The 17583-nt window shown below is 47.3% G+C and overlaps 1 protein-coding gene across 1 annotated transcript in view; it reads left to right on the forward strand.

Moving 5' to 3' along the window:
- The window catches only part of LOC145394828 (netrin receptor UNC5C-like), a 203455-nt gene that overhangs the window by 138792 nt on the left and 47080 nt on the right, over positions 1 to 17583 (forward strand). The window contains exons 7-8 of the mRNA XM_080268627.1: positions 3565 to 3618; positions 4833 to 4835. Coding sequence (XP_080124753.1) covers positions 3565 to 3618; positions 4833 to 4835 — 57 coding nt within the window. The remainder of the gene's footprint in view (positions 1 to 3564; positions 3619 to 4832; positions 4836 to 17583) is intronic.

The raw sequence follows: 17583 nt of genomic DNA on the forward strand, positions 1-17583 counted from the left end.
ATCTTAACCACCTAGGAGAACGGGGAACTTTGTGCATACAACACGTGGCAAGACTTTGCCATGGACAACTACGCTGGGGGCCTCTACTGGGAAGAATTGAGGTGCAGGAAGGATGTAGAAGGAAATGGAAGGGCGCTGGTGGGGTGTTGAAGTTTGCAGAAGGATGTAAGAGCAGTGTTCAGAATAAAGTGAAGGACAATACTGACCAGGGTAAGAATGTACTATAGCAAATTGCACTGGAGTGAGCAGGGTGAAGGGAGGGGGAGGGGTTAGTGGAAGGGTAAGGGGATGTAGATAGGTGTGAAGGGGTGCAGTGTGAGGAGAAACATACAAGGCGTTGAAAATTACTAACTGTCATGTCTTGAAACACTGTGGCAGAGTGCACTGAGGGTGAGCAGGGGTATCGAGAGGTGTAGGAATGTGTTAGCGGGTGTTGAAGGGGTGTAGATAGTAACAGAAATATGTAAGAGAAGGTTATATGTAGTCGAGGGAGTATATGTGTGTGTGTGTGTGTGTGTGTGTGTGTGTGTGTGCGCGCGTGCGTGCGTGCGTGCGTGCGTGCGTGCGCGCGCTTCATAGACATAAACATACACACCACACACTTTATGCTAGCTATCAGCTAGAGTAAGCCCAGCGACTGTCACTTCGTCAGGAAAACACAGGGCTGCCAAACCCCTGTACATATACACATCGGAACAAAATTCTTCCAGCTGGGCTAATTGGCTACCAGTTCCCTATCTTCATCACTCTTCATACCCTGCTGTCCATTATCTGTGCATCATCATCCTGCCGTACTACCCCTCGTCCCACCTTCAAACTCGCCAAGATATACCTTTTTCTCCATACCTATTCTTTCCACATGACCATACCATCCAAGCACTCTTTTCAACTCTGATGTCCACAGACTTCTTTGTTCGACATCTTTTGCGATTCACATTATTTCTTATTCTTTCCACTCTCTGCACTCCACACACATTCCTCAACACCCCCATTTCCATTGCCCTTACTCGTGACATTTTATTTTCATGCCACACCACATTCTCACACCCGTATGTTAAAGTTGGCACTAAAACTCTTTCATGCAGGTCTCTCGCAGCCGCCACGCTCAGACTTCTTCTTTTCGAGTTGTTCAGGATGCGGAAACTTTTTATTCAACTTCCTCGCGCTTCACGTGTCAGAAACACCCGCCATCACAGTGGTGCCAGTTTCACCTGACAGCGTTGCCACATATACCACCAACACTGTTGCCTTGTTCATTTGCGCTTCATAGTAGAGAGAGAGAGAGAGAGAGAGAGAGATTGACAGTTTTTATAGGAGTTTTAGTGGTTGTGGTAGGGATGGTGGTAGATGTAGGAGGGATAGTTGTAGCTGTGGTAGGGATGATGGTGGTAGTTTTGGTGGGGATGGTGGTAGTTGTGGTAGGGGTGGTGGTAGTTGTGGTGGGGATGATGGTAGTTGTGGTAGGGGTGGTGGTAGTTCAGGTAGGGATTGTGATAGTTGTTGTAGGGATGGTGGTAGTCGTTGTAGGGATGGTGGTAGTTGTGGTAGGGGTAACGTGTGTGTGTGTGTGTGTGTGTGTGTGTGTGTGTGTGTGTGTAATTCCGTTTTGCTTTCATCTCTTCTCACTTTCATTAAACATCTCACATTGTAATCCACCCCAATCTTTAATCCCTCACTCTTATACCTTCCCGTTTTTACACCCTTGCTCTAAAAACTCTGTACTTACCAGAAAGAAAAAAATGTAAAGAAAAGAGTATAAAAAGAAAATAAATGTGCAGGATTATTGGTGTTAGTTTTACTGCTGAGCGACTGTACTCTTTTCACATTTAAACTGGCACAAATTTTTCATCTTCCATCTTGAATGCCGAGTTGTAACAGTCGATTAACCAAACACGCTGCCAGTCACAAAAAAGTGCTGTGGAAAGGACGTATCTTTTCTCTCTCTCTCTCTCTCTCTCTCTCTCTCTCTCTTACTACCGAGGTACGTAAAATAAGATACAAAAGGACGAAAAATTAGGCCAAGTTAAGGTGATGAGAGTATAAGAGGATCATTTTTGTAATACCAGCCGTTCCGCAACAATTTCCATAAGTAATTTAATCTGCGGTGTTACGTCTGCCCTGCCATAACTGAATTCCGGAGGGTTTGGAGGGTGGGGGAGAGCCTTCTGAAGTGACATCCTGTTCTGAACCTTCCGTAATTAGAGAAAAAGTCTTCACGTTGTTGTTCAAGCCAGCTCGACCGACATGGAACGTCAAATCAGCGTTGTTTCTGTGTCTGTAACTTTAATTTCCTTACTCATCCTCTTTAATTACCTCCGCCAGCAAAGGTGTAGAAGGCCTTGTACTCACCCGCACTTGTCTGTATGTTTGTGGACAAGATATCTTAAAAAGTTGTACTCGAATTTCAGTGAGATTCGGTGAACAAGTGTACAGTGGGTCAAGAAAGGGTTGATTAGATTTCATGGTGGATTTGAGTCTGTCTGCAGGAGTAAAGAAAATTTCGCTTGCGTCGCGGAGGTATGCGTTCTCGGAGACTCAGTAACATGGCAGACTGAGAGCAGAGAATTAATCGTGAGACCGTAATCGTATTTGTATGGTAGGGAGGAGGAATTACAGCGCTAAATCTTAAATTCTATTGGCGTCGGAGAAGGTATGTGCTGAGTGTTTTCTAGTATTATTACTGGTACGTTTCCCTATTTCTTTTTCTTATTCCTAGTTCCTGCCTTCCATCCTTCCATCCTTTCTTCCATTCTTCCGTCCTTCCTTCTTTCCTTCCTTCCTTCCTTCCATGTCACTTCAGGAGAGAGAGAGAGAGAGAGAGAGAGAGAGAGAGATCAGTATTAATCAAGTTACCTGTGCTAGTTCACTTAATTACGTCTACCTGGGTTACCTGTATATCCTCTCTCTCTCTCTCTCTCTCTCTCTCCTAGAATGTCATTAACCTTTTTCACCTATGGTGCCCATACTAACTGGGTGGAGCGCTGCAAATACAGCTTTCATCCAGGAACCATACCTCCACACTTTTCCCCGCGCCTCGTTGTCAGGAGACGCTGTCACCGCAAGGGGATGTCAGTTTACTGCGCTGGACGGCACTGCAAGGGCAGTTGCTTGCCTTTGGTTGATGGGTCTGCTCGGCCAGACAGACTTAGGTTGATCAGTAGCAAGCTTAAAATTGTCTTGTACTTCATGATTCACATTAAGTCGAAATTTAAAAGATGCAAAAAACAAAAAATGAAAACTTCCGGCACAATATGCAGTGTAAATCCCTGAAGACATGCTGAGAGAGAGAGAGAGAGAGAGAGAGAGGGGGGGGGGAAGACGGAATGAAATAGCAGTTAGACTGTGAAATGGTAACGCTACATTGCAGAGAGTTGACGGGTGTACTTTAAATCACCGTAGGTTTGTCTGTACATAGACGATTCTGTGTGTGTGTGTGTGTGTGTGTGTGTGTGTGTGTGTGTTTGCGTTTGCGTACCTACTGACATGTACAGTACGTACCGGATATTTGTATATACTGTACAGTATGTGCACACTCACCTCTTTCTCCCCCCTCCCCCTTCCCAGGCGGCCACGGCTCCTCTGTTAGGATGTATGGAGACGGAAGCACCATTGAGGAAGGTGAGCTAACTCTATCTCACTTTCTCACCAGCTCACTTCTGTTTAACTCACTCTCACTTTCTCATTCACTCTGCTCAGTATCTCAGTTTTCACAGTAAGCCAATCTCACTCACTCCTAACTCACTTCACACTTAGTAATATTTCAGTTGTTTTTATTCGTTCTATTTCATGCCTTTACTGGGTCATACTCTTTCATTTTCACTCTCATATTCTCTTTCACACTCAACATATTCTCACTCATTTTCTCTCACACTCATGCTTTCACTTCCTCACTCGCTGTCTCGCTTTTTCACATGCACTCGCTTTTATACAGTGTCGTGTACTTGAATTGTTAAGTCCTACCTCTCTCTGACACATCAACTAGGGATCTGTTTACAAAGCTTCATGTCACTGTACGCTGACAGCACAGCATCACCAGCGTCTATCAGATTTATGTTGTTCTATTTACCCCTCATTCTTGCTTGTCAGTAGTAGTAGTAGTCGTAGTAGTAGTAGTAGGAGGAGGAGGAGGAGGAGGAGGAGAAGGAGGAGGAGTTGTAACAGTAGTAGTTGCTGTTGTCGATCAACCGCAGTCTGTTCGGCTAAGCAGACCCATCAATTGCAGGCAAGCAGTCGCCCCGGCAGGGCAGTCCCGTGCATTGAACTGATGTTCTATTGTGGTTAAAAGTGCCTCGCAGGGCGGGGAAAATTGTGGAGGCTTTGGTTCCTAATTGAACGCTGCATTTGTAGCGCTCCACCCAGTTAAGCTGGGCATCCTAGCAGGCTCCACGCCACTCCCATTGTCTGGGTTTGCGTTTTTATTTTTTTTTATGTAAGGAAGAAGGAACCAAAGGCCACGAGCCCGCAAACTGCTCCTTCCAAGAGAAAAACAAGATACAAGAGAGAGCCAAACTCAAGGTCCAATCATTTCGAGATGCCTGGACACACTGCATTTGAAAGACTGGAGATCATAGGCAGCAGGAAATACAGACAAAGGGAGACAGTTCCAGAGTTGACCTGTTGCATAAATGAAGGACTGGGAGTAACGGTTAACTCTTGCATTAGAGAGTTGGACAGAAAAGGGATGAGAGTTTGCTGCTAGACGGATGCTACGCGCCCGTAGTAGAGGTGGATGAATGCAAGCAGAGAGTTCAGAGGAGCAGTGACCATTGAAGTAGCGATAGAAAAGAGATAAAGATGCAACAGTGCGGCGAAGAGACAGAGGTTGAAAGGAGCCAGTAAGAGGAGGAGAGTTGATGGGACGAAAAGCCTTTGACTCCACCCTGTTGAAAAGAGCTGTATGTGAGGAGCCTCCCCACACATGAGAGTTGTACTCCATACAAGAACGGATAAAACCCGTGTAAAAAGTCAACAACTGTGCAGGGGTAAAGAAGGTACGGAGTCGGCTTAGCACACCTGATCTCTTGGAAGCAGATTTTACAAGAGATGTAATATGATCTTTCCAAGATAAGTCCCGAGTGAATGAAACCCCAAGCATGTTCAAGGACGATGCAGGATTAAGCTGAATATTATTAAACATTAGTGGGTACACCTGTGGAAGATTTTGTTGGGTTGATAGGTGTAAGAACTGAGTCTTTGATGCATTAAAAACAAGAAGATTATTTTTACCCCAGTCAGAGATACGAGCCAAGTCAGACATTAGGAGTGCCATAGCCTCATCCTTATTTGCTGAAGTAACTGCTGAGATGAACGTTGTGGGAACCGAATGGAAAGGTGAAGGGTGGAATCATCAGCGTATGAGTGGATAGGGTTAGAAGTACAGCTTAGAAGGTCATTAACGAATAAAAGGAAGCGAGTTGGTGATAGGACAGAGCCCTGAGGAACAGCACTGTTGATAGATCTAGGAGGAAACGATGGCCGTCTACGAGTACAACAGCGGCTATAGAACGACCAGAAAGGAAGCTAGAGATGAAGGCACAGATAGAATGAAGTAACCGTAAGAGGGCAGTTTGGAAATTAAAGATTTATGCCAGACTCGATCGAAAGCCTTTGAGATGAGAAGTGCAATGGCAAAGCTTTTGCCAAAGTCCCGAAAGGAGGATGACCAGGAATCTGAAAGGTACAGTAGGTGAGAAGATCGCCTGTGGAGCGACCCTGACGGAACCCATACTGACGATCAGAAAGAAGGTTGTGCTAGGAAGGATGCTTAAAAATTTTTCCATTAAGAATTGACTCGAAAACTTTTGAGATACTGGATGTTAAAGCAATTGGACGATAGTTAGAGGGTTGGGAATGGTCACGCTTCTTTGGGACTGGCTGAATGAGAGCAAACTTCCAGCAAGAAGGAAAGGTACAAGTTGACAGACAAAGGCAGAAGAGTTTGCCTAGGCAGGGTGTAAGCACAGAAGCACAGTTCTTGAGAACAACAGGAGGGACTCCATCAGGCCCATATGCCTTGTTAGTATTGAGGTCAGTGATGGCAGAAAATACATCAGCTGAAGAAATTTTAATGTCAGCCATGAGGAAGTCAGAGGGGGGAAGTGATGGAGGAATAGCACCGGAATCGTCTAAGGTGGAGTTGGAGGAGAAAATCTGAGCGAAGAGATCTGCTTTATCAGTAGAAGAAATAGCTACAGAACCATGAGAGTAGAAAAGAGGAGGGCAGGATGATGATAGAAAGGTTTCTGGCAAGGTGCCAAAAGGAGCGGGAAGAATTCGAGTTCGAGAGTTGAGAGCATTGAGTACGGATGAAATTATTTTTTAGCAGAGCGAAGAAATTAGTACGATTCCGGGCAGAAACGTATAAAAGATGTGATTCAGGGGTGGGTTGGCTCCGGTGCCTTTTATAGGCCCTCTCCTTGTTGTGGACAGCGTTATAACAAGAGTGATTAAACCAAGGCTTTCTTGCAATAGTCAAAGGATATGAGAAAGGAATGTATGCTTCCATGCCTGAAAGAACAACCTCCGTAATGCGCAAGGCACACTCAGCATGGTAAATAGTGTCCTGGATTACAGGAAACCGTTTGTCACTCAGTGAAGAGTCGCCTGAGAGCGGAAAAAAGAGTACCGTAATAAAAGGCGACAAGTGGAGTGGGAGAACTAGGAAGAGAAGAGGCCAAAGGTAGTAGTAGTAGTTGTAGTAGTAGTAGTAGTAGTAGTAGTAATAGTAGTAGTAGCGGCAGCAGTAGCAAAACAGTATGGTTAATAATCTATCTATCTATATACCTAGGCTGCTTCCCCCAAGGAAAGGGAGGTAGCCGAGACAGGACGACTCACTCTCCATTTACTCATCCATTCAAACACATTCATTCGCATCTTAGCCCCAAAGGGGAGAACGGACAGATCCTCACCGCATCACACCGCACAAGGGTCAACTGCGCAATGCAAGCAGTGACATCCACAGCAGGGCCCGACAGCAGAACTGGTTTACCCCTGCCACATCATAACAGACCCATCCCCTTACCCGCACCTGACCTGACTAGCTGATCAGACCAAATGCGGGAGAATATCCCCTCAGGGCTGCGTCATCACTTATTCATTCACAATTTCTCTCCATTTATTTCTGTCACGCACAGCCACTCTTCCTTGCTCAACAGACATCCCTCTCGCATCCAGCGCTCTCTTCACAATAATAATAATAATAATAATAATAAGCTATCTCTCTGTCTATCTATCTATCTATTGCCAGACGCCACAATCCCGTAAGGGGTGGCCATTTGACTTTGAGTTATTTGTTTTACGGGGAGGGTCACTAACCCTCCACCAACCCACTTGCTGACACGTAGGGAGCACGTATACCATTTTAGCTTCGCTTAATATAATTCTGTTCCATTCATGTAGCCTATGTGAGAAAGTTAAGATTAGATTCTGTGAGTTCTGTCTCTGTCTGTCTGTCTGTATCTCTCTCTCTCTCTCTCTTTCCCTCTCTCTCTCTCTCTCTCTGTCTCTCTCTCTCTCTCTCCATGACACATCCCTCTTCCCTCTTTCAGTCCAATATTCAGATAAAGAAATTCACCCAGTTCACTGTCGACATGCACTGCATCCTTAGCACCCTCATATATACTTTTAACAACATTTAACAACTTCCCATTTACTCCATATATTCTCAATACTTTCCACATTCCTTGTCTATCCCCTCTGTCTTATGCGTTCTCCAAATCCATGAAGGTTGCATACAAATTCTTTCCCTTCTCTAGAAAGTTTTTCACTAAAGACTTAAGGATGAATATCTGATCTACACAAACTCTTCCCTTCCTAAAACCTCCCTGTTCTTCTCCAACTACTTCCTCTGTTATTTCCCTGACTGTGTCAGTAAGGATCCTCCCATATGTTTTTCCTATTATGCTAAGAAGACAAATGCCAATATGATTACCACTCACTTCTTTTTCCCCTTTTCCTTTGTACAGGGGAATAATTGTGCTTGACTTTACTTCCAGTCCTCCGGGACTCTACCTTCCCCCCAGGTCAATCTGCACATCTTCCATATCCATTCTACTACAATCTCTCCCTGATTCTTCAGCATTTCACCACACACTCCATCAGTTCCTGGGGCTTTCTCCATTTTCACTTTCTTCATTGCTTCCACTACTTCCATCCTACTGATCCCTTCCTCTCTTCTCACCTCCCTCCTTCTCCCAGCCATTCCCCAGCCACTTATACTCGCATTACTTTCATTCTCTGTGTTTAACAGTTTCTTAAAATGTTCTCCCTATCTTTTCACATTTTCTCCCCTTTCCACTATCAGTCCACCATTCTTATCTTTCATTCCCCTATTAACTCCTTTAACACCCTGACTAAGTCTCACTAACTCCTTCTAGAATATTTTCTTACATTCCCTCCACTTCACACTCAAATTCCTTCGAAATTCCACAACCACTCTCTTCTTACTCTCTCTTACTAATCTCTTCACCTCTCTCTTCCTCTCTACATATAACTGTCTCTTCCATCTTTCATCTTCCTCCATGCCTCTACTTCCCATCCATTCACTAAATGCTTTCTTCTTGTGCGCCACAGCTTGTCTCACCTCTTCGTTCCACCATGCTGTTCCTTGCACCCCCTTTCACCTTCTCTTCACCCTACACGCCACCTCATTATGCTGCACAGATTTCGTCTGTGAATACGGTATCTTGCACACACCTTCCACCTCCCCCATCTGCTCCAAGTCATATTTACCCAATCACTCCACTTCTCTCTTATATTCTGCCTTTTTTCCATCTCCTTGCAACCTTTCTACCCTCCTTGTATGGAATGCTTCCTCTTGTCCTTAACCCTCCTTCTATTCCTCCATTGCACTTGAACCTTGACTTTCACCACTACCAAGTGGTAGTCAGAAAGTCCACTCCCCTAACGTCTTTATGCTCTTGCATCCATTACACACGCTGTCATTCTGTCATCCACACACACATAGTCAGTCATTGCCTTCCATTCAATCAGTTCACCTCCAGCCTTTCACATGACATGCCATGCCACGCTTACCTATGGATCATTTTGTGCCTAAAGAGGGTATTGGCTATCTCCATCCCCTCACCCACACAAATACCCACTAGAGCATTGCCATTCTCATCCTCTTCTGCAGGCACACCTCACTCACCAACTACTCCACCCATCTTCACATTCCCTACCTTTCCATTCATATCTCCAGTCAAAAACAGTCTCTCTTTCCTCTCAAAATTTTCCATGCACGCTTCCACAGTTGCCCAGGGTCCGGATTCACAAACGGTCGCACGCTCTTGGCGCCTCCCTTGCTGGCCGCGCCGCCCTTACACTGGCATGCACAAACTGTGTTGGCCGCCATTTTCTGGTGTAGAGTCTACTTTTCGCTAAGGGACCTTCAGACCACCCTTACAGGATCATGATTAGGAAATAGAGGCACATGATAACGATTACATGACCCCTGACCAAAACGGTGGTGAGTTATGTGCGACGTGGAGTGTATTTCCTTATGTACAGTATGTACTGTACATGTGTCTATGTATGTACTTACATATGCACCTGTGTACATACTTACATACTTATTTACATACATACATACGGACACATCCACATACATAATTACGTACGCATGTATTTATATATGAACGTATGTACATGCTTACGTATGCACCCATGTAAGTACTTATGTACTCATGTACGTACATACATATGTACATACTAATGCATTCAAGTACGTACTTAGCTATGTGTAGTCTTACATATGCATGTATGTACGTACTTACGGAAGTACATACAGACGCATAAGAATTCACGTACATTCGTAAGTACATATATACGTAAGTATGTACATACGAAAGGATTCATGTACGTAAGTACATACACACATAAGTATTCACGTACGTATGCAAGAACGTACACATGTAAGTGTTGTGCTAGGTGTTTTTAGGTTGACTTCTCGTCCTAAGAACAATCAATCAATCAATCAATCATTTCCTGTGGCACCCTCGGGGATGCATAGGGCCTCGATGAACTCACACCACCACATCCTATCTTGTGCTAACTCCTCAAGATCTCCCCAACACTCATCTCCAGCTTCCCGTCTCATTGTCCTCACCCACGTCTCTTTTGGCCTTCCTCTACCTCTCCTACCAGGTGCCACCCACCCTGGTGTACCTCGTACTATTCCCTGTCTCCTGTACACATGTCCTAGCCACTTCCATCGTGAGAATCTAACATATTCATCGATCGGCTGCACTCCCGTTATTTCTCTAATTCTACTATTTGGTATCCTTTCCCACCACTTAACTCCTAATATTCTTCTAAGTGCTTTATTTTCAAACACCAGGAATTTATTTTCCATAGTCACTGTGCTGTACCAAGACTCGTGTCCATAAATTAAGATACTCCTAACCATTACCTTATAAAGTTTGATTTTTGTATGCACAGAGAAATTGTTATTATTCCAAATATTTTTAAGCATTCCCATTGCCTGATTAGCCTTCTTTAACCTTTCCTCGAATTCAAAGTTCAAAGAACCATCCTTGGCTAAATAAGTACCTAAATATTTAAACCTATCAACTTGCTTTACAACCATACCTCCAATTACACATTCCTGCGCATTTTCCATATTCATATTGATTATTTCAGTTTTTCCACAATTAATAACCAAACCCACCTTGCGACCTTCACTCACCAAACAGTCCAACACTCTCTGCATCTCTTCTGGCCCATCACAAATCAAAACTATATCATCTGCATAATCTAAATCCAAAAGTTTCCTGTTCTCTCCCAAAGTATACCTGCACCGGTTTCTGTTCCAACACGTTTCATAATGTAATCAATGACCAATATAAATAGTAAAGGCGATAGAACACCACCTTGAATTACTCCGGACTTGACTTCAAACGAATCACTCAGACAACCATCAACCATCACTTTACAAAATGTGTCCTCATGCATGTTCATAATGACCCTCACAAACTCCTCTGGTATTCCATAATGTCTCATGATCTTCCCCATAGACTCTCTCGAAACACTATCAAAAGCCTTTTTCAAAATCAACAAAACAAAGACTTAACGGTACTCTCATTTCATTAACTTGCTGCATCAAATGCCTAACTATAAAGATCTGATCATTGCAACCACGTCCCTTTCTAAAACCAGCCTGTTCATCCCTCAGAATACCCTCAACCACCGGCTCCAACCTATTTAACAACACTCTACTGAAAACTTTCAAAGCTATCGGTGACAAAGAGATTCCCCTCCAATTACCACATTCACTCAGGTCTCCTTTCTTCGGAACTTTAACAATTACACCATTCTTCCAAACTGATGGTAGTAACCCCGTCACCCATATCTTATTGAATATCTTGGTCAAGATCAATATTAATCTATCCCCCTCCACTTTAAACATTTCCGGAAATAAACCATCCTCCCCTGGTGCCTTATTATTCTTTAACTGTTTTACTGCTTTCTCCACTTCTGCAAGCCTCAACTCTCCTGTTTCTATATTTAAATCTTCCTGAGCAGACGGTATATCCTCTTCTGGTGGTATTGGTCTATTAAGAACTGTCTCAAAATGCTCTTTCCATCTATTTTTAATATCTCCATCTTTGGTCAATAAATTTCCTTCCCTGTCTCTAATTGGTATTTCCTTGCGTTTACCTGCATTACCACTCAGTTCTCTAATCGATTCAATTGCTATTCTTTGACTCTGTCCATCATTTTTGTTTATTAGGATTTCAGTCTCTGCAACCTTTTCATCCACACATCTTCTTTTATCTCTCCTAGCTAACCTTCTTACTTCTGAATTCAAACTCCAGTACGCAGCTCTTGCTAATTCAATCTCTCGTTCATCAACGCATTGCATCTCACTCCTCAATTTAGCCTCACCTCTCTTTTTTATCATATCCCACGTTTCCTCTGATATCCATTTCTTTCTCCTGAATCTATGTCTCCTTCCAATAGTACATTCAGCAGTCTCATGCAAAACTTTGTTCACATCCTCCCACATCTCATTTACACTTCTCTCCCCCTCTTCCAACGTTTCCAACACCAAAAACCTATTTCTGCATTCTAATCTGAATTCCTCCTTTTCTTCTCCTTCTCTTCTAAGCTTAACAATATCGTATCTACCAACACCAGATTTTTCCTTCTTCTGATTTTTAAGTTTAAACCTTATTTTTGCAATGCTGAGTTGATGGTCACTACCAATATCCGCTCCCCGTTTAACATGAACATCTAGCAGAGAACTTCTATGCCTCCTACTGATAGCGATGTGATCAATCTGATTTTTATATTTTCCACACGGCGACACCCAAGTTGTCTTGTGTATATTGCAATGCTGAAAGAGTGTGCCCCCGATGAACACTAACTACTAAGCAGGGTTCTCTTTCGAGACTGGAACTAGAATATGCTACAAGAGGAACAGGGCATAAAAACTCGGCTGACCAACCTTACACATATATTGCCTTAATTACAATCCTTTACAATATACAACAGTGACATACAGAGTACATGTACAGGTTAACAGGGACACTGTCAGGCTTGGCCCGGGCTGCTGGGGACTGGGCTGATTACAGGTGGCGCCCGGGGGTGGGAGGTAGCTCGTCAGGGAGCAACGAACTACTGCCAGGAGTGATGTCATCTGGATGGGGCTGTTGGTCGGCTCGCAGGGAGGCCCTTTCCTGGTGGGGCCTCGACCTGGGAGGTGGCCCTGTGGACTGGGACCAAAGAGGGCCAGCAGGCGTGCCTGCCTTCGCCTGCTCCTGGCGGAGGTCATCTGCGGGTGGAGCTCGGGAGGCCCCGCCCTGGGGTCCTGGGGGTGCCCCTGGGTGTCTGAGGGCTGTGGTCACCACAGGGTTAGACCGCTGTCAGGAGCTGTCTGCAGCGTCCCTTCCTCATGGCATCCGTCAGCTGCGGGCATTGTCCAGGGGCGGCCTGTAGAGTGTGGATCCCTGGGCTCGGGATAGGTCCCCGCCACCATTCCTTGATCTGCAACTCCTCTGGGGGACTGCACCTGTGAGGAGAGAGAGAGAGAGAGACGTCCCACTCGGCCCCCGGATGGGTGGTGGGCCGTGCCAGGGACTTCCTCCAAAGGGGCAATCTCAGTCTGTGGATGGAAGGCGTAGTGTGGCCGTCCCTTTCCTGGTGCATACAGTGGCTGTCACCGCAGTTTCACGAGCCCTAGAGACAACAGCTGAAGTGTGTACAGTGGCCGTCACTGCAGGGCTGTTCCCTAAGAAGGAGGCAGACGAAGGGCGCACAGTGACCGTCCCTTCCCTGGTGCGTACAGTGGTCGTCACTGTGGTGCTGCTTGGGACTGTGCAGAGTCAAATCCCACCTCGATTGTGGCGAGGGCTGGCCTGGCTGAGATGTAGTTGGCCGGGACTGCTCTCCTGCTGGTGGCCGTGTTGAGGGGAAGAGGGGTGCAGGGCTGTGGGACACCTAGGTCCCTTTCACTTGAGCCCGACGCTCTCTCTACATGCCCCCCAGTGGTCTCCTCCTGGGGTGGGTGTGGGACTGTGGGTCCTTCCTGGGGTGAGTGTTGCGACACCCTTCCCTGGGTTTCCCGTGGGGGCGGGCATCTCACCATCATCGATTGGGAGAAAGTCACGTCCCCTTGGCTGGAATTGGTAGGTGTCTGAGGTGGTGGGCTGGTGTGAGGTGGTGGAGGATAGTGGTCCAATGGTAGGTGAGCTGGTTGGGCTCCTGGTGTGGAGCATAGGTGATGTGGGGGAGGTGTGCAGTGTCTGTAGGAGGAGGCGGAGTAGCTGAGGTGTCCCCCGGATTCAATGGTTATGTCCTTGTGCGAGGGACCAGATGGTGCATCGTACCTTCATTTCCAGTGGTGGTGAGTGGTTGAGCTCTCCCGGCTGAATGCTGGTGACAGGTGAGGCGGCCTGTGTTTTATGGGAGCTCCATTCCCTGGGGAAATGGGTGGGTGGAAACTTCCACAGTGCCTGATGCATTCTCAGTGTGATGGGGGCTGTATTGGGTGTGGTGGGGCTTGGTGGGGGTGGTTGTGGTGATGTTGGGGGTGTGGGTGAGGGCGTGACTGTATACCTGGCTGGTGGGCAGGAGAATCGGCCAGATCTTGTCATGGTGGTGGTGAGGACAGGCATTGGTAGTGAGGTGGTGGGGCCACGTGGTGCATTTGTTGTTCGTGGGTGGGTGGTTGAGTGCCTTGGTGGGGAGTACGTGGGGTGGTTGTGGGTGTGGGGTGGTGTGTGGGGTGTGCATGTGGGGGGAACGTGTGGGCATAGGGGTGGTGGCAGGTGGTGATGTGGTGGTTGCATGTGATGTATAGGCCAGAAGTGGTTGGTGGTTTGATTATCTAGGTGGTGGAGTGTGAGAAGTGGTGGTGGTGGTGGTGGTGGTGGGTGGTAAGCTGGGGTAAGGTTTGGCGTGGGCAGCGGGCAGTGAGTGTGTGTGTGTGGGGGTAATTCTGGTGGGCGTAGGGGTGGTGGTGGCATTGTGTGGTGTTGGTGTCGTGGTGGGGTGTCGGGGGGGGAGGATGGGGGCATCTTGTGGGATCATCCTGCGTGTCGGGTGATGGTGGCGTGGCGGCGGGAGGTGAGGTGTCAGATGAGGTCACCGGTGAAGTGTTGGGGGCCCATGGGGGTGGTGTGGAGCAGGGGAAAGGTGAGGTGGGGGAGATGTTGGTGGATGGGGGGGTTGGGTGAAGGTGAGGAGGGGGAGGAGGGTATGAAGTAGTAATTGTATGAGTCAGAGGAGTGCTCCAGGATGGCGGGGTGGCATGGTGGGGGGTGGAGCGTGTGCAGCCTGGGTGAGCATTACCTTGTGGGGCGTAATATAGCTGCAAGTGGCGGTTTTGGTACGTGCCTGTGGTGCCATAGTGTTAAATAGTGACTTGATAGGGGTTGGGGATGTTGACGACAGTGTAGGGTCCCTCAGACCGTGGCAAGATGTTGCTTGGGACCAGTAGGCATGCTACCACTACTGAGTCTCCTGTTTTGTATGGATTGGATGTTGTTAAATCCAGCTGTAGATCGTAATGTTTTTGCAGGTGGTGCAATTGCCTTTTGAGGTGATGAAGGGGGTTGGATGTGGGGGGTGGGGAGGGTGGTTGGAGGTGGTGTCAGAGGGGTAGGAGAAGGGGGGTTTCTCCAAACACCCGTTCGTGGGGGGTGATCCTGTCGCCTCTCGGGCAGGTGTTCACGCTCCACTGTATTATTTTAACATGTGCCGGCCAAACCTCGTTGTCTGTTTCCTGTATTCGACCCTGTACCTGGTTGAGGAGGGTGCGATAGCTTCTTTCACGCGCTCATTTCCCTTGGGGCCAGTAGGGGGAGGAGTGAAAGATCTGGTAACCGAACAAGGTGGCTAGTTCTTTCCAAATTTTGGTGGTAAACTCTGGGGCATTGTCTGAATGAAGGGCTTGGGGAATCCCAAAGTACGGGAAGACATGGCAGACAAGTGCTTCAGCCACGGTCATGGTGTGGTGCTCCTTGGCTGGGCAAGCGATGAAGAATTTTGAGTAGACATCCACAAACGCTATGATGCATTTGTATCTGGCTTCGGGTAGTAGGGGCCTGACTATATCCACAGACAATAGTTGCCATGGTTTTGGGCAGTGATTTTTCCTGACAGCCCAGGTGTGTGGGTGATGTCCTTACCTAGTGAGCAGGCTCGGCAGGCTTGGATGATTTGCTTGCCAAAGTTGGAGGGGCTGGGTGTCCAGTAGATGTCGTTGAACACCTGCAAGAGTTTTTTTGTGCTGAGATGGATACTGTTGTTGGAGTGTAGGTGGGTCATGGTGTCGAGGGCAGTGTCGGGGTCGAGGACTATGTGCCCAGCCTGGGTAAACAGGTGGTTGCCATGCCTGTGGAGCTTGGAGAACACCTGGGGTGGTATGCAGGGTGGGTGCTCCCTATCTTGCCATTGTTGTATAAGGTCGGAGGTGACGTTGATGGAATTGATTGGTAGGTGGGACAAGGCATCGGCATTGGTGTGTAGTTTCCCTGGTCTTTAGGTGAATTCAAAATCAAACTCCTCTAGGGTCTCCCTCCACCAGATTAGTTGTGCGTTGTTGGGGTTGGATTGTTGTAGCCACTGGAGGGATTGGTGATCAGTGATGATCGTGACATGAGTGCCGGAGAGGTAAGCTCAGAAATGCTCCAAAGCCCATATAATGCCCAGGCATTCACGCTTGGTGGCAGCATAATTTTTCTCGGCTTGGTTGAGGGTGCAGATGGTACAGGTGATTGTGTTCTCTCCCCTCTTGGACCTGGGCCAGGACGGGCTGATTGCCACTAGAGACACATCAGTGTACAGGCAAAAGGGCAGGGTGTAGTTGGGGAAGGCAACGACCGGGGCTGTGATGAGTTTTGATTTGAGTGTGTGGAAGGCAGTGATTCGGGCGTTATTCCAGATGAATGGTTTGCCTTTCTTAGTTAGGTCAGGGAGAGGTTTTGCGATGTTGGTGAAGCCCTTGTTGAAGCGCCAGTAGTAGGAGGTGAGCCCAAGAAAGGCGTGCACGTAGTGTACATCTGTTGGTAGGGGGAGGTCTGCGATGGCCCGCAGTTTGTCGGGGTCAGGAGAGATGCCTTCTGCTGAGATGATTTGGCCCAGGAAGGAGATGGACCGTTCAGCCAGGACGCATTTAGATGGTTTAAGTTTGGGTCCCACCTGGCGGATGCGCGGGAAGACTTGCTTGAGGCGCTGGAGGTGGTCGGCCCATGTCCGGCTGAAAACAATCACATCATCCAGGTATGCCAGGCAGATTTCCCAGGTGAGGCCGCTGAGGACTGACTCCATCAGTCGGGAGAACATGGTGGGGGTGTTGCAGAGTCCGAGTGGGAGGACATTATATTTGTAATGTTTACCATTACTGGTGGGGAATGCTTTTTTTCCTCTATCCTTGGGGTGGACGGGGATTTGCCAATATCCTGACTGCAGATCTAAGATGGAGAACCATGACAACCTGTATAGGGAATCAAGAGAGTCATCTATCCTGGGTAGGGGAGTGGCGTCCTTTGTGGTCACGTCATTAAGTCTCCTATAATCCACACAGATGCCGTCTTTTTTTTTTGACGAGATGACGGGGGAGGACCACGGGCTGGTGGAGGGGGAGATAACGCCAGCATTGAGCATGTCCTGGACCTGCCGGTCTTCCTCAGCCCCTTGTTTGGGGTTCTTTTGCCATGAAGGTTGGTGAATAGGCAGTCTGGTTGTGTGGATTTCATGGTTCAGGTATGTGGTGTGGCCGATGTTTGCTGGTCCTGATGAAAATAGGTCTTGGAAGGCCAGGAGGAGTTGTCAGAGGTTGTTAGCTTGGTGAGGGGAGAGGTGTTCAGGTAGAGAGGGCAGGGTGGCATGGGAAGTGGGGGGGTTTTCACTAGGCTCAGCTTCCTCCATTTCTCCCACTACTAATCCTTTGGGGAGGGTGAGGGGTGTGGTGGAGATATTTGTGATGTGTAATGCTCTGAGATGGGAGGGGAGGAAGGTGGGTGACAGTAGGCAGGAGGAGAAAGCCCCTGGTGGTAGGCTGGGGGAGAACAGGATGGAGGTTCTGCTGGGCCTGTTCAGGTGTAGACAGGCCTCGTGCTGGGGGGCGATGGTCAGGGTGGA

Source organism: Coenobita brevimanus, chromosome 28 (genome assembly GCF_032717465.1).
Source record: "Coenobita brevimanus isolate Jiangsu-jjx chromosome 28, ASM3271746v2, whole genome shotgun sequence".
NCBI classification, from domain to species: domain Eukaryota; kingdom Metazoa; phylum Arthropoda; class Malacostraca; order Decapoda; family Coenobitidae; genus Coenobita; species Coenobita brevimanus.